The sequence below is a fragment of the Maylandia zebra genome, linkage group LG2 (genome assembly GCF_041146795.1).
Source record: "Maylandia zebra isolate NMK-2024a linkage group LG2, Mzebra_GT3a, whole genome shotgun sequence".
NCBI classification, from domain to species: Eukaryota; Metazoa; Chordata; class Actinopteri; order Cichliformes; family Cichlidae; genus Maylandia; species Maylandia zebra.
This window is the reverse complement of record NC_135168.1, coordinates 34,814,500-34,842,492: the sequence shown is the minus strand read 5'-3', so window position 1 is coordinate 34,842,492 and position 27,993 is coordinate 34,814,500. Positions and strand designations below refer to the sequence as shown.

The 27,993-nt window shown below is 39.6% G+C and overlaps 5 protein-coding genes across 6 annotated transcripts in view; 2 read left to right on the top strand and 3 right to left on the bottom strand.

The window, feature by feature from the left end:
* Positions 1 to 7,277: 7,277 nt before the first annotated feature.
* On the top strand, positions 7,278 to 9,314 carry nkx2.5 (NK2 homeobox 5). Its single transcript, XM_004541095.5, has 2 exons — positions 7,278 to 7,702; positions 8,200 to 9,314. Exons 1-2 carry the CDS (start codon positions 7,354 to 7,356, stop codon positions 8,811 to 8,813), a joined length of 963 nt encoding a protein of 320 aa, XP_004541152.1. The 5' UTR covers positions 7,278 to 7,353; the 3' UTR covers positions 8,814 to 9,314.
* Positions 9,315 to 10,328: 1,014 nt separating this feature from the next.
* Positions 10,329 to 14,356, bottom strand: bnip1a (BCL2 interacting protein 1a). The gene is made up of 6 exons (XM_004541096.5): positions 14,247 to 14,356; positions 12,935 to 13,027; positions 12,745 to 12,836; positions 12,559 to 12,663; positions 11,955 to 12,073; positions 10,329 to 11,766 (listed from the first exon to the last, which is right to left on the bottom strand). Exons 1-6 carry the CDS (start codon positions 14,325 to 14,327, stop codon positions 11,570 to 11,572), a joined length of 687 nt encoding a protein of 228 aa, XP_004541153.1. The 5' UTR covers positions 14,328 to 14,356; the 3' UTR covers positions 10,329 to 11,569.
* A 267-nt stretch (positions 14,357 to 14,623) lies between these two features.
* On the bottom strand, positions 14,624 to 16,521 carry atp6v0e1 (ATPase H+ transporting V0 subunit e1). Of its 2 annotated transcripts, none has more exons than XM_023154520.3 (4): positions 16,294 to 16,521; positions 15,743 to 15,790; positions 15,066 to 15,189; positions 14,624 to 14,971 (listed from the first exon to the last, which is right to left on the bottom strand). In XM_023154520.3, exons 1-3 carry the CDS (start codon positions 16,395 to 16,397, stop codon positions 15,096 to 15,098), a joined length of 246 nt encoding a protein of 81 aa, XP_023010288.1. In that variant the 5' UTR covers positions 16,398 to 16,521; the 3' UTR covers positions 14,624 to 14,971; positions 15,066 to 15,095. The 2 variants fall into 2 exon arrangements, with proteins under 2 accessions (XP_023010288.1, XP_004541154.1); XM_004541097.5 differs by having other exon boundaries at positions 14,624 to 14,974; positions 16,294 to 16,520.
* Positions 16,522 to 18,965: 2,444 nt separating this feature from the next.
* rpl26 (ribosomal protein L26) lies at positions 18,966 to 22,556 on the bottom strand. The gene is made up of 4 exons (XM_004541102.2): positions 22,403 to 22,556; positions 21,569 to 21,740; positions 21,333 to 21,473; positions 18,966 to 19,131 (listed from the first exon to the last, which is right to left on the bottom strand). The coding sequence occupies exons 2-4, from the start codon at positions 21,734 to 21,736 to the stop codon at positions 19,003 to 19,005; spliced, it is 438 nt and encodes a 145-aa protein (XP_004541159.1). The 5' UTR covers positions 21,737 to 21,740; positions 22,403 to 22,556; the 3' UTR covers positions 18,966 to 19,002.
* Positions 22,557 to 22,655: 99 nt separating this feature from the next.
* ppp2r2ba (protein phosphatase 2, regulatory subunit B, beta a) overlaps positions 22,656 to 27,993 on the top strand; it is a 43,126-nt gene continuing 37,788 nt past the window's right edge. The window contains exon 1 of the mRNA XM_004541099.4: positions 22,656 to 23,614. Within this exon, the coding sequence (XP_004541156.1) occupies positions 23,536 to 23,614 (79 nt within the window). The 5' untranslated portion in view covers positions 22,656 to 23,535. The remainder of the gene's footprint in view (positions 23,615 to 27,993) is intronic.

Here is a 27,993-nt window from a genome sequence, read left to right as displayed (position 1 = left end):
GGTAATTTAAGGACCATAAAGCAATGGCAGCTGATGCAGCACAAACGGGCTGGCAGTGAGAACCTACAAACCTCGGGGCACGTAGTCGGTCCCAGTTCACTTGAGGACCCATGAGCTGAGGATCAAGAAAACTAATATTTAAAGAAGGGAGAACGCAGAATTCATATATATTTATAAATAGGTAAACATTAGGGGAGTAATACAGCTCCTAATACATAATTTACGCAGAATTCAGATAAGACAAATACACTTTTATAAAGAACCCCATATTTTACACAGCACAGAGGGAGATTTTAAGGAACAGGGCTGTAGATGTTTATCTACCCTGCATTCAGAAATTTCCAACAATTTGGGTTTAAAAAAAAAAATCTGTCATTTAAATTTGACTGGAGTATAAGATAAAATATGTCATGGTGTTTATTTAGATAAACAATATGATGTTGATGTGTGACAGTTAGTAAGTACTATGTGATGCTGCCCCCCTGTGGCCAGTTTTCATGATAACAATAAATAAGTAATTCAAACTGATGAGGTCAGGGAATAGTGTTTATTTTATTTTATTTTATTTTATTTTATTTTATTTAAGACATTTTTACACAAGAAGTGCTTTACTATGAAATGTAAAATCTTGTGTTACTAAGAAATCTCTTTTTGGTTACAAAAAAGAAAACAGATTTATTTAGACTTTATTTAGTTTTTATAGCCTGCAACCACCTGTGTCACTGGGTCGCTGAACAGTCTCAACAGTTGGTGAAGGCAACATGTCAGGCAGCAGGACGGGAGGAAGGGTAAGGGAGAATCCAGAAGACAAAGCAATCACATGAACACCAGGAAAGGACTGCAAACCTGGTGGGTGGGTGCAAGCAAAATACACTAGCAAGAAAGAAAGAAAAAAAAACTGTGATGGCAGGTAAACACAGTGCAGGAAATCACCCTTGGTCAGAATGGACATGAAATAAGACAAGTGAAAAAGAGAAACAAATAAACAAGCAAAAAAAAAAAAAACCAACAACCAAACAAGTGTGACAAGATAAGGCTTTTTATGACTCTGGAGGGAACATGTGTAACAGATGTGTAATAAAATGTAAAAAAAAATATGAGGGATGTTAAAAAGGACTTGGTTGCAGAGATAAGTGCATAAGTTTAGGAGTGGCTCCTAAACTGTTCTACTGCTCATAAGTCTCCTAAATTTATGGAAGTGCAGTACTAAACTGCTGGATTACCCCCATTAAAATCACTGTAGCATGTACAATCTGTATATGTCAGCAAAGCACAATCTGCCCATTTAAAATCCATTCATCAGCTCATAAGCTACAACACAGTATCCCACTACTGACCTCAAACATCAGCTGTGAAGGGCCGTAGACAAAACTAAATTAGGCGCAGAGTTAGATCCATCCTCTTATGTCCCCTGGGGGCTCGAACATCACCTTGAACCCAGCAAAAGATTGTGTGAAGCCTTGCCAAGCTTATGAACATGACCTGGGGAGTGGGTATGAGGGATGGGGGAGGAGGGTGAGAGGATGGAGGGTAGATAAAGGGGATGCTGCTCTCTCCATCACAAAAAAAGATAAATGATCCACAGACAGATGGCACTCAACATCACTGCCATATTCAGATAGTTTCCAGTTACAACAACCTGAATCTGGATCAGCGGATGCTTATGGTTACACTTGTGTCGCTTGATGAATGAGACAGTGTTGACCCCTGAATGATCCCTGCAACAGCATGACTTCTATTGCTTTAATTCACTAATAAAAACCCACTTCATCACGACAGCAAGCACTTTTTTTGTTTCTTGTAGGAACCACATGGAAGTCTTAGAGCTTAAAATTAAGAGATAGATTTAGATTTGACTTATTGATCAGTAAACCACACCAGTATTAGCTACATAATAATCAGGTCCCCTTCTCTTACTTATGTTGTGAGAAACATCCAGGGTGCAGCGTGGATGGAGACACAGCATGAGAGTGCAGTTGCCAAGACCTGACCTTGAACTGGAAGCAAATTGGACTGTATAACCCATTATGGGGGGAAGAAGAAAGTACACAAGGAAACATAATATGTAATGAAGTCTTGAAAACAAGGATGGAAAAACAGGTGGTGATATGAATTTCAGCTGCATCTGACACTGTAGGTCTTCTGGGCCACACAAGAACTGTGATGTGTTATATTAAGACCGGGAGAAGAAAATACTTTAGGGCTCATCTGTAATTTGAATTTTAAGGAGATACATATTTTAAACACAGAAAAAACTGTGCACACAGTTCTGAAAATGGAAACTCATTTAACAACACTTTAACCCTAAGCACAATTCCACTGGTCTCACTCAAATAACATTGTGGAGGTTTTGCAAATCTCCAAACACAAACTGCATCATTTAGTACACTTTGTTCACCTAGAGACACAGGCATACAACACCCTGATTACCAATTAGTTTCACTCATGTTGCATCCGTTCATCTCAATTGGAAGAACCATTCAATTGTGTATGGATGTAAATATGTAGCATAGCCACATGAAGCTAAAACTCTTTAAGTATTGAAAAACTGAGCCACAGTTTCTGGAGATGTGTTTAAATGTTTTTGGAAAAAACTGCAATTTGAAATCCAGTTGTAAGTTACAATGAATTACCTTAAAACGTGACATATAAGTTCAGGGTGGAGCAGCCTAAGTGGTCTCTGCATAAAAAGGTTACACTACAGTTATGCTGAACTAGGATACAGGATACAGAATTTCAATTTAACTACTACTCTTTCTGAGTCTTGGGACTTTGAAGATATTCAGTTAAACGTTTTTTAATGGTTCACAAATTTGAACTAACTGCTGTTCATGTGAAATTGATGGATTTTTGCTGAAAATATTCTCCTTTGGAGCAGTATAACATGCTGTTGTATGCTTAGATGGTTGGTTGGATTAGTTTGATTTTGACTTAGTGTATCACAGTAGGAGATATGTCTTGTTCCTATGGGACAAGTCACTCATTGTTTTCATTTCTGTAACAGTAGGAAAATGTAACTGTAATGAAAATGTTAATGTTAATCCATTAGTCACAGTACAGAAACGAGCACTGCGTATTATTCACAAGGCTGGTTATCTAGATCATACTCACAAATTCTTTCTTCAGGCAAAGTTACTTAAATTCCAGGATCTGGTTAATTACAATACATCCATAATTTTGTATAAAGCTTTTACTAAACTTTTACCGGCAAATTAACAAACTAGATTTGAAATTCGAGAAAAGGTTTATAATGTGAGAGGCTTTGGAGAATTCAAATTACCCAGAACTCGAACAACCCGTAAAGGTTTTTGTGTGTCTGTATGTGGTGTGAAAATCTGGAACAGTCTGAGTTTACAATTGAAACAATGCAAAAATATTCATAGATTTAAATTTCTCTACAAACAGTTGGTCTGGTCACAGTATACTCAATGATGCTTTTAGTGTGCTCTGTAATGTCTGTTCTCTTACCATTGCTGGTATGGATTCCAAAAAAAAAAAAGTGTGCGTATGTATGTACATATATGTACATGTGTGTGTAGATATATATGTATGTATATGTATGTGTGTTTGTTACTTGTAGTTATTACTGCCTGTTACCTGTGGTAATGCAATTTATAATTTATATATTCTGTATTCAGTTATGAAGGCTCTAATTGTTGTTTGCGAGCTGCCGTTTAGATGCTTGTATGTGCCCGGGGCTGTTGATGGGTCTGTATGCAATGATGGGCGTAGCTGCGGGAAGTTTGTTTTTTTTGTTGATGAGTGAGTATAGGGGTGGGATTTAATAAGTTTTCTTCGTCCCACTCCTTTTTCGGGCAATTTTTGTTTTTTGTTTTGTGCATTTTATGTTCAATATAGGTATTTGTTGTGCCTGAAAATGAACAAATAAATGAAATGAAATAAATGAAATGATTGGAAAATATAGCAACAGACTATGACAAATTTACATTCCAAATTTTCTGAAGGAGCTTTTTTGTAATTAAATAAATAATTCTCAAGCAGTGCTTCTTTTTCTTTTTTTTTCTTCATGTAAATTATTGTTTCACATTTAAATTTACATCAGATATCCCCTAATTAAATGGCAACTTTCAAAGAAGTTTAGAGCTGTTACAGAGTTCGGCATCATCCATTCCTTACCTCTGTATGAACTCGGGTGTGTTGCTGTTCTGACTGCCGGTATACTTTGGTAGAGCCTTCATGTTAAAGTCACCACACTAATTCACTTTTCTCTGCCTTTATTTCTAGCAAGTAAGACAAAAGTTTGAGTGTATCTAGTGTGTAAACTTGGGTGTGTTGCTATGTAAATGTTTCATACTCTACATGTATAATTAGGATGCATTTAAAAATAATAACATTAACATTTTGTATTTATTAATAAACATCATATAATCACATAAAGCTTAATAATAAACTACATAACATGGATTAAAAAAATTAAACTGATGCAGTGTCACAAACCTTTCCCTTGAAGAAAAAAGAAGGACTCATTTCTCCTAAAGAGTGTCTTCAAAGGTTTTCGGTAAGCAGGTTATCCCAAGCAGTTTGGAAAGCTTTGCCACAATTTCTCATTGTCTTCAGTCTCTTCACATAATCCCAGACTGACTATGATGTTGAGATCTGGCCTCTGCAGGGAGCGGACCAAATCTCCCACAGGCATTGTTCTCCTGTATGTTTGGGGCTGCTGTCTTCCAACAGACTTTGTGTGCCTGATCAGACTCTGACATAAACCTTTGCACAGTAATACAGTTTTCGTATTGTTTTGCTTTCTGTTTTTTAAATAAGTCTTTCAATAAGCACTATTCAGAACTGACCACATATTTGTGTTTTAGTGTATATATGCCATAATTGTTTATGTGCATGCTTACCTGCATATTTACATGTATTAACAGTAGTTTCTGTGGGTTTTTTGTTTTGGTTCCTTTTTTTATTTTTTACTTAACCACTGGAATAACAGACAAATTATAGAATATAATATAGCTGGTGTAATATATCATGTATAAAATGTAGATTATACTATTTCTTTGTTCTTCCCAACATTAATGGATAAAAGTATTTGGACTCACGAATTTCAATAAAATGTTGAATTTTATTTTATTTGAAGAATTCCTAGAAATGTCCTTTGTTTTCATCACTGACTGGTAAAGTTATTTACATTAGTACATTCAGCGTTCGCAAAATAAACCTGACTTTATATACATGCACGCACAGCTAAGGTCAGCTGAAGGACAATTTTTAATTGTATCGGTCTACTCTGTCCACCACTGCAATATTCTGACATTTGAAACAATAAAGTTAACGGGGAAAGTGTAATCTAATTGTTAACTATTATATAGCAAAACGCAAATAATCAGCCAGTTAGAGGATTTAAATTATCCAAAAGCCTCGAGGCCAGAGAGCACCAGCCAACGGTCTAAGACCCCACAAAATCCTGCTATCTTTCTTTCTCTTTCTCTCTCATACACACACGCAGTGAGCCTCCCTCTAACACACAACCCTCAAAATACCCACACGTTCCTGCAGCGGAAGTTTTTAAGCAACCTTATCTGAAGCTTTATCTGAGCTGGAGATGTGCTGCAGAAAGACAGGTCAAAGGGGACCGCGGGGCTTCTGCAGGACGAAGCATTAGGGATATGAAACACATGCCAGACCTGTCATGTCCAATTTACAGTTGACAGAATAAGTTAGTATCCAGTAGGACTGGGAGTTTCACTTAATTCTGCATGCATGTTCATAATATGGCTCCTTTCTTTAAATCTCTTTTTGCAATTGATGCTATAAAAAATATGGAAACGTTCATTCTGACTGCGCATGGGCAGCCTAAATTAATCATGTCGAAAACGTTTCCATCACGTTCTGAGCCTCCCCGAAGCGCGTTTACTTTATTTAACCAATTATTACGACAAGAGCCGGGCCAGTGTTGACTCTCGCTGGGCCGGAGAAAGATTTTATGGCCATTCATCAGCTCGCGAGGCGCACAAATAGTCTTTAAAACTATAAACACAATCGCTGGATCGGAGACGGGGGGACCCATTTACCCCGTGGCTGCGCTAAACGCTTAAGATAAAACAAACGATAATACTGTCTGTCTCCTGTGACCGTCTCCACAGGCATTAATAGGAGGTTTAGTGCCAATGGTGCGAGGGGGAACCCATGTAGGTTACGCGTCATTACGCACAGCTGTCTCTATTTCACTGCTGACAGCTGAAGTCATATTGCCCAAATTATCATTGTTAAATTAAGAACTAAATGATTGTATGCTTAATTGATATCTCAGTGCGCCTGTATTTAACAGGACAGAGAAGATGCACAGAAAATGTAAACCCGGCTGAACGAATTGGGACTTTCTGACTGCCATAAGACAAAAGTGTCACACATGACACTTTTTTAGGATAACCCGGCCTGCAGCTTGGGTGGGAGCTTGTTGTCATCTGTTATCACGTCCCGATAAGACAGACAGCGTCTCCAAAAATCTCTTAGAGGCAGACAGCAGAGTGTGTCACTCCTGGTTTCAGGTTCCTTGTTCAGGGACCCAACCTGTTGTCTGCTTCCCTCCTTCTTGACGCTTGTCTGCTCCGTTTCCCCTCAGAAGAGCCACGGGCCGACACCCCAAGCACACACGCGCAGACGACCATCTAGGCGCATTAATGGATTTTGATTCCACCCAGAAAGTTAAACAATGCAAGTCAGTGGTCGCTAATGCAAGTTTTTGATGTGTATGTCAGATAAATTATTTATTTGGTACTTGAAGACCTGTATAAACATCCGGAGCTTGTATTGTGCGTAATGGACTACAGCAGTGCTAAACACTATCCGGCGAGATGGATACTTCATTTAGAAGCTTTATAAACCAGTGACATCCTCAATCAAAGCACAATAAGATGTGTTTCTCTCCAACAGGATGAAAGGATGTACTGATTTAGTGGAATATTTACAGCAATCCTATTTGCTCTGGGCAGAGTATAAAGGCTGGTTAAGCAGGCTACTTTGCTGCAAATTAAGAAATAGACCTATGACCAACATCAGGCCTAACATGCAACCTACCAAACATCACTTTACGTCAGTAAATGGGAGTACCAGAGCTCAAGGTCCCACTGGATCCCCCGTCCCTCCCTCATTCTCTGCGTCACTGAAAGGAGGGAGAGAGAGGGGCCAAGAAAAAAGTTTGGAGTCAGAGTTGACATTCAAAATGCACACTTCACTCAAGAACAGTCCGGTATACCAAACTTATACGTAAATCCAAGAAGGAAAGGTGGGGTTTTTTGTTTGGGTTTTTTTTTTTTTTTTTTTGGTGACTTCTTTTTGGCCTCCATGTGACAGATTAACAGATTATTTTTCTTTTTCTGGTTTTTGACAATGTTTCCCAGCCCTAGCACGTCCACTCCCTTCTCTGTTAAGGATATATTAAACTTGGAGCAGACTCATGACGTTCTGGCGTCTTCTTTGGACGATTGTTCTCGCATGGACTGCTGCACCGTTGCGACATCCTCCTCCTCCTCTTGTATGCTGGGCCGAATGAAGCAGGAGCCTCTCCGGGACATCTCGTCCACCGCCGCCTCGCTTCTTGTAGAGGACACACACGACTCCAGAGCCGGCAGAGGCAATGCACTTAACTTTGCTTCTACCTTTTATGGCAAATCCCTCATGGAGATGGAAATAGATAAGGGTGGAAAATCTGATGCGTTTGAGGGGAAAAGAAGAAAAGGTGAGCTAAAGAAAGAATTGTCTTTAGTTTGGAGGCCCATTAAACCTAGGCCTGGATACACATGTGCTTGATTTGAATAATGGCAGATTCTCTGAATGTTATCTGCACTAAAGCAATAAGTACCACAAGAAAGTATACAAGAAAAACGGGGGCTGCTGGACAAAGGCCCTAAAACGAAACCTTTGAAATTTAAACATAAATGAAAGTTGGTGAACTTTAATACTGATTTGAAAATTAATTTGAAAAATGTAATAAAATCCAAACTATCATTGACGTCTTTGGTATGAAATGACAAATCATAGCGTTGTGCGTAAATCATATTAGGAATGATTGGTCGCACGGATGGCCGGGCAATCTGCCCGAACCTGTGCCAATTATTATGATCGTTATAACAGCGCAAAATAAAAAATATGAATATAAATTCTAAAATCGTGAAGAATTCTAATCTAATTCAGTTATTTCTCTGTGCTTTTTCTGTCTGTGTTTGTCTTAATCAGGCGAATTCAGTGTTCCGTCAGAGTCTGTGGAGGACATAAAGGCCGATGATCAGGACCGGCCCAAGCCTCGGAGGCGCAGGAAGCCCCGGGTCCTCTTCTCCCAGGCACAGGTGTACGAGCTGGAGCGCCGCTTCAAACAGCAGCGGTACCTTTCGGCCCCGGAGAGAGATCACCTCGCCGGTGTTCTCAAACTCACCCCGACGCAGGTGAAGATCTGGTTCCAGAACAGGAGGTACAAGTGCAAGCGGCAGAAGCAGGACCAGAGCCTGGAGATGGTGTCCCTGCCGCCGCCCAGGAGGGTGTCGGTGCCGGTGCTGGTGAGGGATGGGAAGCCCTGTCTCGCGAGTGACGCGACCAGCTACAATCCTTCCTACAGTATGGGTCACATTAACCATTTTAGTTATAACAACTACACAGCCTTCAGCAACTACACCGGCTCCAGCTGCAACACGAACTATGCATGCAATTACCCCGCAGCCGCAATGCAGACTATGCAAGGTACCTCCAGCAACGGCAATTACATGAACTTTGGGGTAGGGGATTTCAGTAACGTCCAGAACACATACTCCTCCAGTAACGGGGTGTCTTCCTTACACGGCATTAGGACGTGGTAAACAAGAGAAGAAGAAGAAAAAAAGATGTTAATTTACCTTAATAGTATTTTATGACTGCATGCGTGTATACCAACGAATTAAAACATTGAGGAGTTTGTGTAATTTACTTATATTTGATGAATTATTTCTCGTAGTTTCCGTTTGAATTCAGCACCAGTTTTTCCTCTAAACGTGTTACATTTTAAGTTATTTTCAGCGCACATTTAATTTGAGCGAAAAACAACATAATAAATGCCATTTTTTAATTTTATATATTGCCAGATTTCACTTTCTATTTTTCCATATCTTCCTTAAGGTGGTTATTACATATTTCTTTTTACGAAAAGTATTTTCGGTGGAAAACAAAACAACTTACAACTTAATTATATGATATAATTGTATATGTATTCTATATTATTATTGTTACTACCATTATTATTATCATTAAAATTTTTAGCATACAACCACGTCCTCATCGTGTCTGTTTTGGCTCTGTTATCTAACTGTACATCACAAACCCCCCACAAGAATTCAACTAAATCATCCAATAAAAAAAACGATAATTTTAACAGCACATATAATGCACACCTGTGGGTTATATACTGGTAAACATGCATAAAAATAAAATAAAAAATCTGACATCTATCAAACCACCCCATGGTTTGTTTCTGGTTAAACTGCTCAAGTACCTATTAGAAAGCTTCATTCAGTAGGCTTCAACAAGGTAAAAGGTTGTTAAATGTTTACACTTTTTTTACAACCTACTGTCAGCTGCATGTACTTTTTACACATGTTTATAAGGTTGCTTTGACTAGCCGTGACCTTGACCTTTTAAAATGTTTCAAACTGGGTTCCAATACGGAAAACCTGAAACGAATGATCAGTTTTTTATGTAGATAAATTTTATATGAATTATTTCTTCATCTTCTCTTTGTTCCTGAAAGTCAATAGTCTTATTCCCTGAACTTGGAAACATGGTGGCAAATACAAGGTGTGACCAGATCAAATATATGTAACTTTTTATGGACAGTACACTGGATTACTGAAAATTACTGTAATATAACCTTTCGCTTTTTATTGTAACACAGCTGTTACTCTCCAACTGAACATACACCCAGTATCAAAATGATGTATTAAATACTAACAATACCAAAGCTCTATAAAGTCAAATTTACTAAATGAATGTGAAGTTGCAGAGGTCTCCCATTAGCCACCCGATCCCTGTGTTTACACCATCAGTGTGGTGTCGTGTACACTTCAGAGACCTCTGCCCACTTATCCAGATACAAACCCAAACACTCAATTGTCAGTATCTTGGTGCTAAATGCAAGAATGGCCCAATTTGCTTGACAGAGAGCCAAAGGCTTTGTCTAAGTGTGCGGCTATACGAACAGGCTGGAAATTGGCTCTGTCCAACTGCCGCCACTTTACACAAGTAAGAGATGCTTAGGCATCTCTCAGGTCTCTTCACACATACTCTATTGTCTGCTATCTTACTGTAAACAATACAGTGACAAATGCACATTTGAGACACACTAAAGAAGACGGGAGCCACTGTGTTTATTAATAATTAGCGATGACATTTACAAATAATAAAAATGAAACAGCAATGCCAGGCAATTGCCCAAAGGGTGGCAAGGTCATGTGGCTTCTCTGGCCACCCTCTCCTCTGTAGTGTTGAAAAGGGAACGTCAGATAACAGCGCCACACAAACCTAAAAATATCCCTCACCCTCCACTCACGCTGGAAAGGGAGAGGGAAACAGGTTGGAATAATCTGCTTTTCCGGGTCTTATCTGAAGAAAGGCAGGGCTGCATGCTGTCCTATCTCTGCCAGTGCGAACACTGCTGGTGCTTTTCGGAGCTTTTCTGCTCTGCTGCAGAGCCACACCGGCAGAGACGGAGCAGACTGCATCCAGTCTTACACTTAATAAAGGGGTTTTTTTTTAACTTTGATTTGCATGCCAAGTGAATAAACATAGGGACAGTTAGAAGTGTATATACAACCTACGAGTGCTGTTCAAGTAGGAAAACACAGTGAGGAGTGAGTGCAATTGAGCCTGAATCATAATAAAGTTAAAAAGTACTTAAATATTCTTTTCACATAAACAACATTAATTCATCATTACGGAGTACAGTAATGTAAGTTGCACAGTGCATTCCCACAAATAGCATTTACATATAAAGCTGGAACGTTATTAACAGTAATTGTGGGAAACTGGATTGTGGTAAATGGCTTGGTTTCCACTGGTGATGCAAAAACATGTACAGGCCTTGTTTTGATCCCAAATATATATGTCTGTAATATAATGTCATTACATAGCATTTTTTGCCTTGAATTAACAGTAATTAATAGCATTGCATGCTACTTTAATAGTTCAGTGATTGACTTGCCAATAAAAAAACTGTTGAAGCTAAAAATGACTTTTCTTTTTTCCAAATGAAACCATGATATTACTCATGCTGTACCATATTTCATGTTTCATAATAATCAGCAAACAAGTTTCCCCTCACACAAAGACACGTTTTACATCCTGAAGCCAAAATATTTTTTTTCCTTTAGTCTGCCTCTGAGCTGCAGGCCTGTAGGTCGCTCTCCCTCTGTGTGGACAATATTTCACTCTCAGCAGCGTCTCAGTTCAGTCAAGTAAGCGGTTCGCATTCTGCCGTGCAGACGCCGTAATGCGTCTAGCATAGCACGCAGCATTCAGAGTTGTTTAAATCATTCCCACTGACTATGGAAAGTACCATTCATGCTCACGGGAGAACCCTTCTGGTCTACAGGAAGGGGAACAGTCTCTTCTTTAGGATGTAGAGCACTGTTGCGAGAAACAGAGCTAACGCCAGGAAGATGAGCAGCTTGTCGGTGAGCTCCCTCCGGTTGTACTTGGTGATGAGTTTTCTCCCAATCTGAATGGTCCCTGTCATTGTCTTAAACTCATCATTTGTCTCTTGGATCGTTCTGGAGGAGGTTGCTTTAAACAGAAAAGAAAAAAAATGTGGGGCTACACATTTGTCACTGATATAAATAGACATTATATTCCGAGCGTGTGCATTAACACAGTATAACCTGTTAAATTACTCTCAGTAAACAAGAATGCTTTAATGCCATTTAAAATTAAAAAAGTATATCAAAACAACAGGATACTGTTCATTCACCAACCTAGTGACGTTATGGTCTCCTCGCTCTGCTGAACTTGCTGGGCCATCATTCGGCTGATGCTCATAAGATTTTCGGTGATGTCGCTGGTGGTCTGGGCCAGACCCTCTTTGGTCATCTTCCTGATTTAAAAAGAATGCATGCAAACAGAATGCATCACATAATAATAATAATAATAATGATAATAATAATAATAATAATAATAATAATAATAATAATAATAATAATAATAATATTTTTATCTCTTTATTTGAAAATAAAGAGATAAATAAATAAATAAAAGCGATACACAGCAATACAAGTTAAAAACACAATAACAAGTTAAAAACATAATAAAAGTTAAAAACAATAAAAAAATTTAAAACTAAATGGCATAGAATTAAGACATGTAGGATAGGGTGAACAAGTGGGTCTTCAACTTAGCTTTAAAAACCTCCACCGAGCATGCCTGCCTAATATCTTGAGGGAGATTGTGCCACAAAAATGGGGCACGTGAAGAAAAAGCACGCTCCCCGATAGTCTTTTTTCTTTGCATTTAAGCAAACGTTGCTTAAGTGCAAAGCTGAGATTTAGTGGTCTTTAAATATTAGGACAATCTTCAGCTCACCTCTGTCTCACAGAATCATCAGCTCCATTAAGAAGGGCCTGCTTTTCCATGTTGTCGATTGTAAGTTTGCTGGCCAGGTTGGCTTTCCTCCAGGTTGTCTGGTTACTGCAAAAAATACAAAAAAGAAAATGAATAAGCTTTTATTAAGTAGACTTTTAAAGTGTTAAAGTGGGCAAAATGCATTACCTGAGCATCTGTTTTCTGTGGCCTTCTACCTGAGTCATCAAGGCCTGCTTGTCTGACTCTTTGTCCTGCTCCATTGCCATCTGCTCAAAGTCCTAACATGGAAGCAAAACAACCACAAGGGCTTACAATTAAAAGAAAAAAAAGTTCAAGCAACCGATGTACAGCCTATTAATTGGTAAAAATCTCTCACCTGAATCCGTAGTCTTAAGCTGAGGAAGTTCTTTTTCACTTCTCCATTTAATTCTGTCAGCTTGCTTTGAGGGCCTGTGCACTCACTGATATCCTGGTAAAATGTTGAACCAAGGATAAAAGTCATGACATTTCATTGCTACACTGCTGTTACTGTTCACATGTTGAAACGACAGCTGTTCTGCATATTAACACTGCTTTCTCAAGCTGAACTGTGGAATTCGCACTGTTTTAGACCTCCTCCTCACCTTTTAACTATTTTCACTTTTTCCTGCAAAGCGGATTTTTTTAATGTATTTATTTATCGACACTTCCCCCCAAATTAACCAGCTTTCTAATATTTTTTGACAAGTTTTGCAAAATAGAGTTTAACTTAACCATTTATATTTAAATATGCTCTAAAATCATTTTAAAATATGAATAGTTTCTACCAAATATGGTCCTACACTGCCTTGTGCTTACTAGTGTCGCAAAAGTGAGGCACTTGATCCGGTACATGTTTGGAAAATAATGCTTGATTTTCCAGCGCGCCTTTTATTGAATTGCTTTCCTGTCCATTGACTACTTGAAAAAGATTAACGTAGGTAGATTTTTATTTAGGTCCATAAATTACATTAATCCTTCGTTTAAATGAAAACATCTAAATACCTGCTGCCAGAAAGATTTTTTTTACACCGATAAACAGGTTGTAGTCAACAGGAATTAAAAACAGAGAATAAAGAAATAAGAAACATTGCAAATATTTCTTAGCCTCTTGGCCACATCTCTCCTACAAAAAGGAGCTGTTTAATCTCAATCTCAATTTTCTGAATCTAAATGGTTTTCTATTATTCATGATAGAAATATTTAACACACTAGAGCTTTAAGTTATTTTAAACAGTTTAAATACAGGTGATGTACCAAAAAGTGATCTCAGATGTGTTTTTATGGCAAGTATTCGTTTTGCTTATAATGTAAACGGGCTGCAGTCAACGGGATTTATGAAGGGGTTATATATAAAATAAAGAAGTGACCTGTTTTGGGAGGATCATCATTTGGTATATACCGGAAATCACTAGTTAGCGCAACACAACACCGGCTGGTTATCTACATTATTATTACAACATCTTGTTCATAAAATCTTGGCTGAAAATATTCTTTTTTTACAGCCTCTTTGTAACTTTGATAGAAAATGTTCCGGTGCAGGCTTTCGGAGACGGTCGCTACACCTCATAAAATCAGGCCAAGTTAATACAACTCCGCTATGTGACACGCTCAAAAAATAACGTGTCCCGTCGCAGCACTAAGCAGTCTTACCAAAGAAATATTCGCACCTGGATGAGAGCTTTAATTTCCAAGTCATATTTGAGTATTTCTTGTTCGCATATTCGGACGTGGACATCTGACGACGCCATGTTGCCAACGTAGCCGGCTGGAGCTACGGAAAGCAAAGAGGCCAATTTGAAGTCCGTACGTCAACGTCGCTGTTTGACGTGTTTTGTTACGCAAAAAACGTCAACGATAATGACTGCATGAAAAATGTTTTATGGGGTCATTTTTTTCAGATAAATTACAAAAAAACAACAGCATTTTCTATGCCCTATGAAAATATTTTAGTGACATAAATGTGTTTAATGTGTAAATGACTTTCAACATAATTATGTAGAAAGGAACACTTTTATATTTGAAAAAAATATATAATTACAAACAATTATGGATGAATGATTTGTTTATTAATTTATTAATTATCTGATGAACCAGCTGACACAAACTTCACACATACACACACACACTCACACAACAACTGCTATCCATGCTAACAATATTGTTGAACACAATGTACATAATATATAAACAAAACTGCAACAAGGAAATGTTACTTTAATTTAGGTCACAGCACATCCACACAGATCTCACAGCCCTTTGGGAGTCATTATATACACAAGGCACTGGTGCCACTCAATAATCATACAGGGTTCAGAGTTTTAAGGCAATTGGGGACAACTGATCTCTGCAATGGCAAACATCCACTGGTGTGCAGCACTGCAAGGTCATCCTGCTGCTGAGAGAATAATAACACAACATTAGACGAGAGGCATCCAAGTATTAATATATTACATAAAAGTAGCATGTAGGTATAGTCTTAAGCTTACCTTAAGGGTTGGGAGCCCCAGAAAGGCAAATTAAGGCCAGTGATAGCGCAGGTACCAAATAACATCAGTGGACAGGCTAGGCCCAAACAGCGGGTTCAACTGGGCCAGAATGGCTATCAACCAGCTGGGTGAACAGAGAGGACACCATCAAGATCACAAACAAAACACTCACATCATATTCTCTAATAAAAATGTCATCTTGAATGAACACCACGGTTTGTCACAACACTGCAACCAGCTCCTGGGTTTATTATAACAGCATCAAGCTTGGGGGGCATTTGGGAGATTAACCTCACATGGCTGTAACACTACTGTGACTATACTGCCCCCTTTTGTCTGCCAGCATGCAACAAAACACCAGATGCATTCAAAACTGTGAATGTAAATAATTTATGACTTAAATAAGATACGCATAGTCTGCTTTATTTTCAAGCAATGTGCATCAATTAACTTGGAGCAACAGAAGTGGACCAATTTGTAATTATCCAAATGCATTAATCACCTATCAAGAAGATAGTTCTCTTATATTTAACTGACTGCTCACTTCAGCCATTTATATTATAGGCCTGATTCATTGCAGGCTTCCTCTATTGTTTTTAGATATATATAGTACCACTGTGTGTGTGTGCCTGTCTGTGGAAAAAAAAAAAAAAGGAATCCGGATGGTGAATACTTACAAAAGGTAACAGCAGACTGCAGTTAGCACCAGCATCGTCACTATCACACTGTGGGGAAATAATATACATTTTAAATATATAAACAGCACATCTAATATTTAATGTCTGCGAGTTTTTGGATTTAAAACACATCCAGCCATTCATCCACATTCACGAGCTGGATCTCGTGATGCAACTGAAAATCAGACAAATAAAGGAAGTTGTACTGACTTTGGCATTTTTTTTTCCAAAAATAGAATCCATTAATGGTCGTATTATGTACTGAAATACAAGAGCAGGATTCACTGCCAAGGGGTGTGAGGAACTTTAGCACGAAGCCAGAGTAAAATTAGCTTTAGTTAGCTAACTCTTAAGTTTTAGTAACTAGAGTAGCTAACAGGGTTTAAAGGTGATATGTAAGTGTAATAAACAGCTTTACAAAACGCCAACAGTAAATTTAGCTCACGCACACTTCACCTGTTTGTATAAAAACTAAGAAAATAATACAACGTTGACATAAAAACCTTCCGTAAACTCCTTATAGCCAGTCGGAGCTAAGCTAACCAACTTACCCTCTGTTTGGTCCTTTGGGGATAAACCAAGGCACAATTCCTCCAACAATACCCCAGAACACAGTCATCACGGAAATCGCGATCGCAAACGAAGTTATTGCCATTGTGAGTTTCGTCTAAAAACACAAGACTTCAGAGGTATAAACTTTCAACTAAATGTATGCTGCCCAGCCGACGACGACACGCAGAAGGCAACACGTATCACATGACTGTGAACCGGAGAAAGAGGAAGTGGAGGGACTGCACTGCAAATTTCAAAGTGCTTGTGTTGTGAAACGTTTTCATTAATTCTTAAATTAAATAAATGGCGAAAAGTATTTGCGTTTTAACCCAACTTTTATTTGTGGTTATATTCCATATGCATAAAATGAAGCGGACAAACTGGAAGACAAACTGTGCCATATTTATGTTTATTTCTACTACATTTCTCTCATTAACGTGAAAAATAGTATATGAATATTACACATTGTTATACAGGTGAAACTCGAAAAAAATAGAATATCGTGCACAAGTTCATTTATTTCAGCAATTCTACTTAAAAGTTGAAACTAATATAGGTTCACCTTTTAGATATTTCAAGCCTTTATTTATTACAATTTTGTTGATCGTGGCTTACAGCTTATGAAAAACCTAAATTCAAAAGCTCAGAAAATTTGAATATTGCATGAAACCAATAAAATAAGGATTTTAAATAGAGAAATGTCAGACCTCTGAAAAGTATAATCATGCATATGTACTCAGTACTTGGTTTGGGCCCTTTTGCATGAATTACTGCATCAATGCAGCGTGGCATGGATGCTATCAGCTGAGGTGTTATGGAAGACTAGGATGCTTCAATAGCAGCCTTCAGCTGTTCTGCATTGTTCGGTCTCACGACTCTCATCTTTATCTTGGCAATGCCCCATAGAGAATCTATTGAACCAGGTTTTAGTACGTTTGTAGGTGTGGGCAGGTGCCAAGTCCTGCTGGAAAATGAAGCCAGCTTCAGCTTCAACAGCTGCCTTGACTCTGGACTTAATAAAGCACAGTGGACCAACACCTGCATGCCTCCCCAAATTAACACAGACTGTGGAAACTTAACACTGGACTTCAAGCATCCTGGATTGTGTGTCTCTCCATTCTCCCTCCAGACTCTGGGACCTTGGTTTCCAAATGAGATGCAAAATTTCCTCTCATTACAAAAGAGGACTTTGGACCACTGAGCAACAGACCAGTTCTTTTTTTCTTTAGCCAAGGTGAGACACTTCTGACATTATTGTTCAGGAGCGGCTTGACAAGAGGAATATGACATTTGAAGCCCAAATCCAGGATCCATCTGTGTGTGGTGGCTCTTGATGCACCAACTCCAGCCTCAGTCCACTCCTTGTGAAGGTCCCCCACACTTTTGAATGACCTTTCCCTGACAATGCTCTCCAGGCTCTGGTCATCCCTGCTGCTTGTGCACCTTTTTCTTCCAAACCATTCCCTTCCACATAACTTTTTATTAATGTGCATTGATACAGAACTTTGGGAACATCCAACTTCTTTTGCACTTATCTTTTGAGGCTTTCCCTCCTTATGGAGGGTGTCAATTATGGTTTTCTGCGCAACTGTCAGATCAGCAGTCTTCCCCATAATTGTGATTCCTACTGAACCAGACTGTGAAACCATTTAAAGGCTCAAGAACTCTTTGGAGATGTTTTGGATTAATTAGCTAATCAGAGTGGGACACTTTGAGCCTACAACTGGACCTTTTCACAATATTCAAATTTTCTGAGCTTTTGAATTTGGGGTTTTCACAAGCTGTTAGCCACGATCAGCAAAATTTTAACAAATAAAGGCTTGAATTATCTCACTTTGCATGTAATGAGTTTTTATTATGTTTCACTTTTTCAGTAGAATTACTGAAATAAATGAACTTTTGCACGATATTCAAATTTTTTCGAGTTTCACCTGTATATCTTTTTTTCATTCAATTGGTAGCCTCTCCTCCTATGATGTTTTAGTTTCGCTAAATTTAATGTAAAATTTCTTGCAAAATCTATTTTTTTCTTCTTCCCTCTCAAACACTGTCAGAGATGGCAGCAGGGACCCAGAGGCATTCAGTGAGGAGCAAGAGGTCACTGAATTACCTGCTGTCCACCATGGACAGCCCATCACGGTCACCACAATCCTCATTCATCAGCTCGTTTAAAACCAAAATGGTTTCCTACTGTTCTCTTCTTCTGTGACAGGTGAACACACCTGTCAGGATATAAGATTTCATTTTTATCCTTTATCCTGGTGCCTTAAAAGTAATTTCCTTTGGAGGATCCATAAAGTATATTAATCTGGATCTGTTAGAGCAAATGCTGGGTTTCCATATTTTTGCTTAAATGCTTTGAAATATTTTTTTGTTTCTTGCACAGTATTTTGGATTTTCACCTCATCATTTCATAGTGAAATCAATTAACATAGAAGCTGAGGTGGTGTGTAGTCAGTCAGCTTGTTTTTAATTAAGCAGCAGCACTGGCCAATTCATTAAATTCCTTATAATACAGTGTGCTGTTTAGAGATTTGAACATGACTTTGAAGGCATACAGTATACCCAAGTGTTAATTTCCATAAAAAAGACAAGCATGTTTAAAATAAAACATTAAAAAACATTCCCGAGTTTAGGGCGTTACAACGAAAATATGACAGACAACATGAGGTCCATTTACAGAGTTTATTGATAGCAAAAGATCATTTTCACTCCTGCATCTTCTCAATGGTCTCCTCCTTGTATTTGCCCTTCTCCTTTCCATCAGCACGAGACTTGGCCTTGCGCTCCAGGATCTTCTTGCGGTCTTTGTCCAGCTTTAGCCTGGTGATGACCACCTGCAGACACAAAAACATCTTGGTAAACAAACATGTATTCTCTCATGGATACATCAGCAATATGTCTGAAATTACCTTCAAATCTCTTTAATAAAATTTAACAAAAAGACATTGCTTAATAATTGAAACATTTCCCACTGTTTTTGTAACCAAGGATTATTATTTTTACTCTACAAGGAAAATCTTGCTTTTCCAGTTTACGTTTAAAAAAAATAAAAATAAAAAATAAAAAATTGAATCAAAAGGGACATGCTGAAATTCAAATATAATTCTTCTTAAATTACTAATGTTCCGCATCTAGGATGTCACATGCTCTCCCATTAGCTCTGTACTTGCTTCAGCTATCCACCAGTGTTTACAGATTTACAGAACTGACAGAAAGAGGTTCTGTGGTAGTTTAATGCATTACACTGCAATTTAAAACCGAACAGCATCAGCAAATTTAAAAAAAAAGAAAGAAAAAATCTATAATCCAGCTAAACCAGAGCAACTGCACTTCACAAAATGTTATTTGGTCACTTTGATTTTTCAATTTCAGTGCTCATAACACCAAGTGTCAGAGTATGATGAAACACTGTGTCAAATACCAAGTGAAATTTCTCTCAAGTCTACCTGTAATCAGAGTTTAGGGTGTGCACCCGGGAGCAGGATTAAGACATAATTAGTTAGAAGCAAATCTTAGCCCAACAGGCAGCTTTACACACGTGTAATATAGAAACCTGAAGTCTGGCTTAGATATGGCATCTTCTTATATCTAGTAATCCTAGACTGTCCACAAAAGAAGTCCTTAGTGAGTTGCTGGTGCATAGTGAGATTTGGTGTCATTTGGGCTCGATGTAAAGTTTCCTTTTCTTTTTGAAAACACTGCAGCCTCACTGGAGACAAGTGGGAGTGAGTTGGTCCCTTGATAAATTAACTTCAGGAACATAGGGATTTCCCAATAGCACAGCGGGATACTACCGCAGCAGTTGAAAAATTCTCCATAATAAAAATGTTTACTTGTTTTGACTTCTTCTTTACCAGCACTAATGCAGTGATTGAGTCTTGAAAATGTATCAATTTAGCAGCAGACTACAGCGACTGGACAACACCCAGTATCCAGATTTAAATGGGTCTAAGGTGGCGTTGAAGTGCAATGAGCAGAATCAGATACATCAGAGTCACCCTTATTTGGTTTGTGCTTAACAAGTAAGGAATTTGACTCCACTTTACTTTGCTCTCTGCATACATGTGCAGAGAGTATGCCAACGACATCAACCATAACACCAGTTTACAATCTCCAGATCACAACACACACCGCCTTTGGCTACTACCGTCCCACACAACCACAACTAGTCAAGTAGTCTGTCCGACTGCAAGATGAGAGAGTCAAGCACCTGAATGCTATTGAAGTTTACAACTGTAGTGACTGGGGCCCACTCATGGAAGCAGATTTAGCAAACATCCCTCGGTTTGTTAATCCAGACATGAGGAAAATGCTGGAATCCCACGATCCTATGATTCTGGGTGTCAGAGCTCCACTGATGGCTTCCTTTACATTTTTTCTACTCATGCATGTGCTTAACTAAAGGTGAACACTCAAGTTCAATGAAGATATTCTGATCAGCTGTTCTGAAACCAAAATCTTTAGCAGTTCAAAGCAATCTGGTAAGCAGACAACAAAAAGTGAATGATATTTGTCGACTTTGAGTGAAGTAACTGTTATCAATGTGAAGTAGGTGGGACCCCTCACACTTTCAGACCAGTGACTGAAAAGACTACCACAGAATGAAGAATACGGCTAAAAGGCACAACACGACAATTGTTTTCAGTGTGGACACAGCTTAAGAGTTGCAGATCTTAGACTTAAACTCAAAGTTTATATATAAACTTTATTTGTTGAACATGCTTCTTGGAACAGGGCTCTGAGCCAGCTGTTAGGAAAAGAAACAAACATCAAGAGCTAAAATACCTCAACTTTCAAAATTACAATAGATAAAAAACACTAAGAACCCCAAAATACCCAAGAAATACTTATATAGCTACCCTCCACATTGAATTTGTGTTGATCAGCTTAAGAGCTTGTGACATGAAAAGCTCAAGACTACATCTTCCTGACACAAACAAACCAAACAGATATGAAGCCAGTAAGCACCATGTGTGACTATACCACGGAACAAGTCTACTCACACAAACTCAGTATCTATTCAATTACGTCTCACCTTGCTGGGGTGGATGCCAACATGGACTGTTGTTCCATTGGCCTTCTCTCTCTGCACACGCTCGATGTAGATGACATACTTTTTCCTGTAGACCTGGACTACTTTGCCAATCTGCTGGCCTTTGTAGTGTCCACGGACAACCTGTATGTAAATACACAAGGAGGTCAGACTAATCTGCCTAACATGTTGCACATCAGCTATAAAAAAGAACCCCTTAGCAATACAAACCACATTACCTGGACTTCGTCATCTTTGCGGATGGGCATGGACCTCACGTTGTATTTCTGGCGGAGCTCCTTAGACAGGGGGGAAGACATGATCTTCCTCCTGATGTGTGAGGGGGCATTGAAGTGCCTCTTACGGTTCTTGCGACGGGAGGATGTTACAAAGGGATTGAGCTTCATGATGCTGTAAAGAAACAAGTAATGGCACATTGACAAACCCAGGCGATAAAGGCTGCACTTGCTTGCAAAACAGTCCACTCAAATTGTGGATCAGGATCGACAGTTTTAAGAAAATATAAGAATGTAGGGTTAAAGTACACACTACTATCTTCCGACACCACATAAAGCAACTGAGAACCCAAACCTAGAATGTCCACTATGTGTGTTATTTTGCTGTATTAGGTACCTGGCTAGGTTGTGCTACGTTTTAAAGGCGACTATTAAGCTAGCTCAAGTAGTTAGCATAAGATAGCCGTCAGACCGAAGCGGGATATCAACATAAACTCGGTACAGTGGTTGAACAAACTACACACTTCCAAAACAATGTTTTTAAAAGCCCATTACAGTTACAGAATGTAAAATTGGTCAAATATTAAAGGCTAGCACCAGGAGTAGAGCTGGTTCACTATCGCTAACCGACATGCGGATACTGAAGGACCTAACAGGGAGACCAACTACTGACAGCGTTTATTTAGTAATCCATCGTCAACACGAAGCCAATATTCGCTGATTTTTAATTGTACTGAAGTATATGTGGGGTTTACACTTGTATACGGACACACAGTGGTATTAAAAGCAGGATGGATAACGATAACTTTGGCGAATTCATCTGCCGGGAATTCTTACCCTGCCTTTGCTCCTCTATGGCCGGCGGAAAAGAGACTCGCAAACTACTTCCGCTGGCATTAGTTCACACTCAAGTCTCGCGAGAAGTCAGTGTTTAAAATGATAACACAGATAAACGCAAGCGTAAACACAGAGGGGTCTGGCAAAGATGACACAATTTCGTCGTACTGAAACTTGTTTAAGTGCTGCGTGTGCTACGAGGAGTTAAATTCGACTAAAAGAAGGTGACCGTTAAGATTTTTATTCACCATAACAAATTTATTTTTTAAATAATGCCACGTAATAATTTTTAGTTGATAAAATTGCAGGGGCGTTTTTAGTAAACATGCACAACGATGTTTACTAGGTTTGTTTTTTGTGACGTTATAACTTATGTTTTCTAGCTACATTAAATATTTCCACAAGATGGCGCTAAACTTAGTTAATCGGTAACCTGGTCTACAAACAAGTTTTGTCTATGATTCATCAAGTTCTGGGCTCTGTGCACCACACAACCCTCTTTTAGGCATCAGGGATAAGTGTGAGTAGCACTAATAGATCGGCAAAACACATGTTCTATCGGTAATACACACCCCAAAAAACATTCAGTGTAATTTCCAATCAAAGTATTTGCCCTTAGCTACATTTAATATAAAACAGACTACCAAATTTATAAGGCAAAACTTCCTGGCTCTCGCAGATGTAATTGCGCTTTTCCTGCTCTTTTTTTTATTTTATTTAAACCCAAATACACTGAGAAATAAACACGAGGAGGGTGTTCACACCAGCAGACCACACATACATTGACCTCCCATGATAAGAGGACAGAAGCGACCCCCTGTCCTGCTCAGACAAACTCGCCCACATACACGGAGAGACCTGCCGAAGCGGAGACGCGCTGACACCGTGCGCTATTCGCTCCCCGGGTGAAGCGCAGATCTACCGGAGCCTACTGCCTGCCTGCCTCCCTGCCTGCCTGTGAAAAAGTGATGCTGTCATAGCCCCCCTGCACCGCGGACAGAGCCTATTTCACTCCCCCCTCCTCCTCTCCGAACCTCCCCGGATCCTCTGTGGCTGGCTGTCGGCGGCAGCAGTGCGGATGTGGAGCCCGCAACGCAGCGCTCTACACCCGTTAGCAAGCACCGGAGAAGAAGATGAAATGTTTTTCCCGTTATCTCCCGTATCTCTTCCGCCCTCCGAGCACCATCCTGTCCTCCACTTGCCACACCGAAGGTAGGGTGGAACGCTTAACCGGGGGTGGCTTTCACGGGTCTGTGAGTCGCTTAGTTTGTGCCTTGTGACATCAATGTTTTTATGCTGCTGCACATATGATACACATGTGCAGAAGTTAGGCTGGCCACTTGAAGGGCTAAGGCTTAACCAGTAGTTAACCCAGACCAATGCAGATTTGACACTATGCATGAAGTTGAAGGAGCCCTTTCTCAATTTCTGATGCAAATTATAGAAAGTGTTCCAAGGCTCTGTGTGTGTGTGTGTGTGTTTGTGTGTGTGTGTGTGTGTGTGTGTGTGTGTGTGTGTGTGTGAGAGAGAGAGAGAGACTGTGTCTTGTAAACAGTATCACTCCACTCGCATTTTGCTCCCTTTAAAGGTGTCAACACACAGGCCTACAGGATGCCAAGAGAGAAAGTCAGTTTGTGGAGTTGCATGACAAGTACCCACATTGCTCCTTACTCATGGTTCTCTCATTCATTTCACCAGCTCACACTGCCTAGATCACTTAATTCAAGAGCATCTAGGCATCTCCAGATATCGCCCAAACCTCTCACATTCACCCATTCCAGTTATTCCTCTGGAGTCCCTGAAGTTAAAATGGTGAATTGACATGCCGTTAGACCGAGAAATGACTTCATAATCCTGTTGATTGTGCTGTCAGACACAGCCCAAGAGGGTCTGAGTGTTTGTATAACCAACCACTTACTAGGTCATAATGTGGAGACTGAGGCATTGCATTATTTAGCTTTGCATGGTTGCCCTCTTTCCTGTGTGCGCTCTGCCCTCAGCCTTCTGGTAGAAGGGAAGATAGTGTGATACACTGTACATCCCAGTATGTTGTGGGCATCAACAAGGTCTTTCACAGCATGTAGAGCTGACCTATATACTGTATATATTCACCAAAGAAGAAGAAGCACTTGAGGCTACCTACTCTTGCACTTTTTACATGTCTTCTCTATTTCATCACAGATCTTTCCCGGTTCTAAATTTCATTTTTCTCCCCCCCATCCTTCTGGCTAATTTAATCTTGATTAGCCATTAAAAGTATGAATATCAAACATTAATTACAGCACTTAAAGCGGCATCAGATGTGAAATTATGGCTAACAGTTTGCCTCATAGCCAGTGCCAGTTTATTTTGTTTTTTGTTAGCTCTGATTGTGCAGTGGAAGTAAATCTGAGTGCATTTTGAACATATACCTGTTTCAAAGTCATTTAGATCTCCATCACACAGCTTTTGAACATTTAATCAGCACAAAAGTGACACAACACATCAGATAAACATCAGTATCTGACGTCAATAAACTTCATCTTATTTATATCGGCCACACTAATGTTGAATCTGTATAAAATCCAAGGTCCAAGGTTTAAAGTGTGTTTATCTAATACTGGATGCAGGCTATTAATGAGATCAGGAGCAATGCATTGCACAAAATGTGAATCACAACAAAATAACTTACAAAAAAGGTTTTTAACAAATGAGTTTGGAAAACATTTCTTTTATACTCAGAGTGTACATATGTGGATTTTAATAAATTTGTTATATTTATCTTGTAAAATATAAATTGACCTGCTTGTCCTGTAGCCTAGTTTCTCACCATGATCACATGGCGTAAATATGATAGAAATGTTTATCATTACTGCATTCGATCGCAAATACAACCCAGTTTGAGCTCCCCGATGTTAAGAGGTGCGGCCAACATACAAAATGTTTTTCACTGCCTTCACTCCAAGCTTGTTTACTCACTTTCTGAGTCTCCATCCCTCCGCCTGACATGAGAGAGTGGTATAATAGAGGAAGTGATAGATCAAGAAGAAGAAGAAAAAAACCACGGCTGCCTTGTTCAGCCTCAGTAATATGATACACGATCCTGTGCTGCTCCCTGTGTGAAGAAATATGAAACAGTTGTATGGAGAAAGCAGGAGTAAGAGATGTTGAATCTCATGTGCTGGAGGCCAGCAGAGTGAGATGACACAGCAGATCACCTTAGAAATATGATGTGTTAAAAACAAAAGAAAGAAAAAGAGAGATAAATACCTCTGCACACTATGTGTTTGGGTGTGTTTTAAAAAGTAAGAGAAGGTAGATGTTTTTGTGCTAGAATCTATGCATGCGCTTGCGTTGCGTAAAAGCTTTTGCTCGCGTGTCCCGTTTTGACCTTGTTGGCATTTATTGCCCCTTATTCAGACATGCTGGTCTGAAGGAAGCTGGGTGGTGCATCACTGTAGTCCTCCTTCATGTCCGCTCCAGCTGAGCGGAGTTCACCGCAGGGAAGATGAGTGTGCAGTTACCATGTTAGTGGAAAATATATTATATAAGCACTGCACTGACCATGGTGTGTGTGTCGGTGTGTGTTCTCTTTGTTTATCTGGGCCATTGTAGAGAGCAATGTGCCAGCATCATTCGGATTCACCTGGGTCCAGTCTCTGAGGGATACACTGCAAGCTTTTGTCTGCCTCCCTGTATAAGTTTATAAGTTTGCATTGGTCTCTCTGTGGCTTTTATCTGTCTTTTTTTGTCCCCTGGTGTTCACTTTTCTCCTTTTTTCATGAGTCTGTCAGTAGGGGTGTGATGGATTAAGTCTTCAAGTTTTCTGAAGGGACTGCATATGTGTGTCTCTCTTTGCTGATACTTTGTGTTTGAGTCAGGAAAAAAAGAAAAAGTGCAACCCCCAACTGACATCTCACCACATCTCAAACTGCCATCAATCAGCAGAGCAAGTCCTGCATCAGCTTCCTCATCTATTGGCTGTAGTGTCTAAGGGGAAACCTGTGGTACATTATTATGCTAGGGGGGAAAAAAGCTGAAAAGGGAAGTGATTTTTAATTAATTAATTAAACTTTTGAAGATTAGATCTGTGTCAAGTCTCTGTGATTATTAGGTATAGCTGACACGTGTCTCGTGCCACGCATGTGCATTTGTGTATTTTTGCTACATCGTGGTTTTTTTATTTGTAAGAGCTTTTCGTGGCATTGCCGGAGGGGAACTTCTGTCGACAGTCTGACAAAGCATGACACTGAGTTGGAGTTTTCTGTTTGAAGAACAGCGTGTGTTTGTGTTTGAGGAACATCGCATATGCTTGTGTGTGTGTTCATTCCCTTATCTTACATCCTGCTCTGTTGTTGTTACCCTGGCAGACACCCAGTTCACGGCTCAAAACACACTTGTCGTAATCATCCTGCCCTTGCATGCCGTTGGGGACAAACACCCTACATACCAAACTCACATAATTCACACACTTACAAGTGTGACTGTTCTGCTTCAGCTTGTCAAAAAGGACACAGCCCTTGAAGGGATAGGATACTCCTGCAGTTAGTATCGCATGTCCATTAGCTCGCTTTTTAACTCGTTAATTAAATAGTATCCAAGCTGAGATAGGAAAGATCAAATGGGGTTATTTCCACATATTCTAGAAAGCTTATCTAAAACAGAGAAGACAACTAATAGGAGGTTTCAAAGACTGAACAGTACCCTAATGGTAAATGGTAAATGGCCTGTATTTATATAGCGCTTTACTAGTCCCTAAGGACCCCAAAGCGCTTTACATATCCAGTCATCCACCCATTCACACACAGGTGATGGCAAGCTACATTGTAGCCACAGCCACCCTGGGGCGCACTGACAGAGGCGAGGCTGCCGGACACTGGCGCCACCGGGCCCTCTGACCACCACCAGTAGGCAACGGGTGAAGTGTCTTGCCCAAGGACACAACGACCGAGACTGTCCGAGCCGGGGCTCGAACCGGCAACCTTCCGATTACAAGGCGAACTCCCAACTCTTGAGCCACGATCGCCCCTTGAAAAGGTTTTCTTCCCACCTGGATTGCTCCTCTGACGTCCCATGCTGTATCTCCCCTAGAGCAAGACACTTTTCTGGCTTGTTGCCTGCAGGTGCTCTCATGACATAGGCCTAGTGGTGTAAATGTAAAAAGAAGTGTGGCTGCATGCAAAGGATTAGAATGACAAAGTAGAAGATTTGTTTCGGTTTTAGCAAACGAATGACCAAAGCTGTAGTCATGCATCCATTCTTTTTTCCCAGCTGTGTAAAGATTAAAGTTGTACTAAATAAAAATGTATTTTAACATGGGGCCGAGCAACTCCAAGTAACTAAACAATTATGCGGATCCCTTTAGTGTCATTCAGTGCACTGTTTATGTTTTATGACCTGTATTGCTTTGGTTCACTGTCACTGTTCTGTATTGCTTTGGTTCACTGTCACTGTTCTTAACCAGTAGATGGACTGGCCCGTCCTAAATGGGAGATAAATTAGGTGGTTTGTCAAACGAGTGGCAGCCTAGGCCTAAGCTTAGAAATATGTATCTTAGTCTGGTTCTTGACAGCTCCTGCCCTTGCTCCACAGGCAGTTTACAGTAACATGAA

What these genes read in the sequence shown, in the direction of transcription:
- nkx2.5 (XM_004541095.5), top strand. Translation starts at nt 7,354, where the DNA reads ATGTTTCCCAGCCCTAGCACGTCCACTCCCTTCTCTGTTAAGGATATA. An exon ending in TGAGGGGAAAAGAAGAAAAG is followed by an intron (nt 7,703 to 8,199) that starts GTGAGCTAAAGA and finishes TGTCTTAATCAG; the next exon opens with GCGAATTCAGTGTTCCGTCA.
- bnip1a (XM_004541096.5), bottom strand. Translation starts at nt 14,327, where the DNA reads ATGGCGTCGTCAGATGTCCACGTCCGAATATGCGAACAAGAAATACTC. An exon ending in GCTTAAGACTACGGATTCAG is followed by an intron (nt 12,837 to 12,934) that starts GTGAGAGATTTT and finishes CTTCCATGTTAG; the next exon opens with GACTTTGAGCAGATGGCAAT. An exon ending in CACAGAAAACAGATGCTCAG is followed by an intron (nt 12,664 to 12,744) that starts GTAATGCATTTT and finishes TATTTTTTGCAG; the next exon opens with TAACCAGACAACCTGGAGGA.
- atp6v0e1 (XM_023154520.3), bottom strand. Translation starts at nt 16,397, where the DNA reads ATGGCAATAACTTCGTTTGCGATCGCGATTTCCGTGATGACTGTGTTC. An exon ending in CCCAAAGGACCAAACAGAGG is followed by an intron (nt 15,791 to 16,293) that starts GTAAGTTGGTTA and finishes ATTTCCCCACAG; the next exon opens with TGTGATAGTGACGATGCTGG. An exon ending in GCAGTCTGCTGTTACCTTTT is followed by an intron (nt 15,190 to 15,742) that starts GTAAGTATTCAC and finishes CTGTTCACCCAG; the next exon opens with CTGGTTGATAGCCATTCTGG.
- rpl26 (XM_004541102.2), bottom strand. Translation starts at nt 21,736, where the DNA reads ATGAAGCTCAATCCCTTTGTAACATCCTCCCGTCGCAAGAACCGTAAG. An exon ending in GCAAAGATGACGAAGTCCAG is followed by an intron (nt 21,474 to 21,568) that starts GTAATGTGGTTT and finishes ATTTACATACAG; the next exon opens with GTTGTCCGTGGACACTACAA. An exon ending in TTGGCATCCACCCCAGCAAG is followed by an intron (nt 19,132 to 21,332) that starts GTGAGACGTAAT and finishes TTGTGTCTGCAG; the next exon opens with GTGGTCATCACCAGGCTAAA.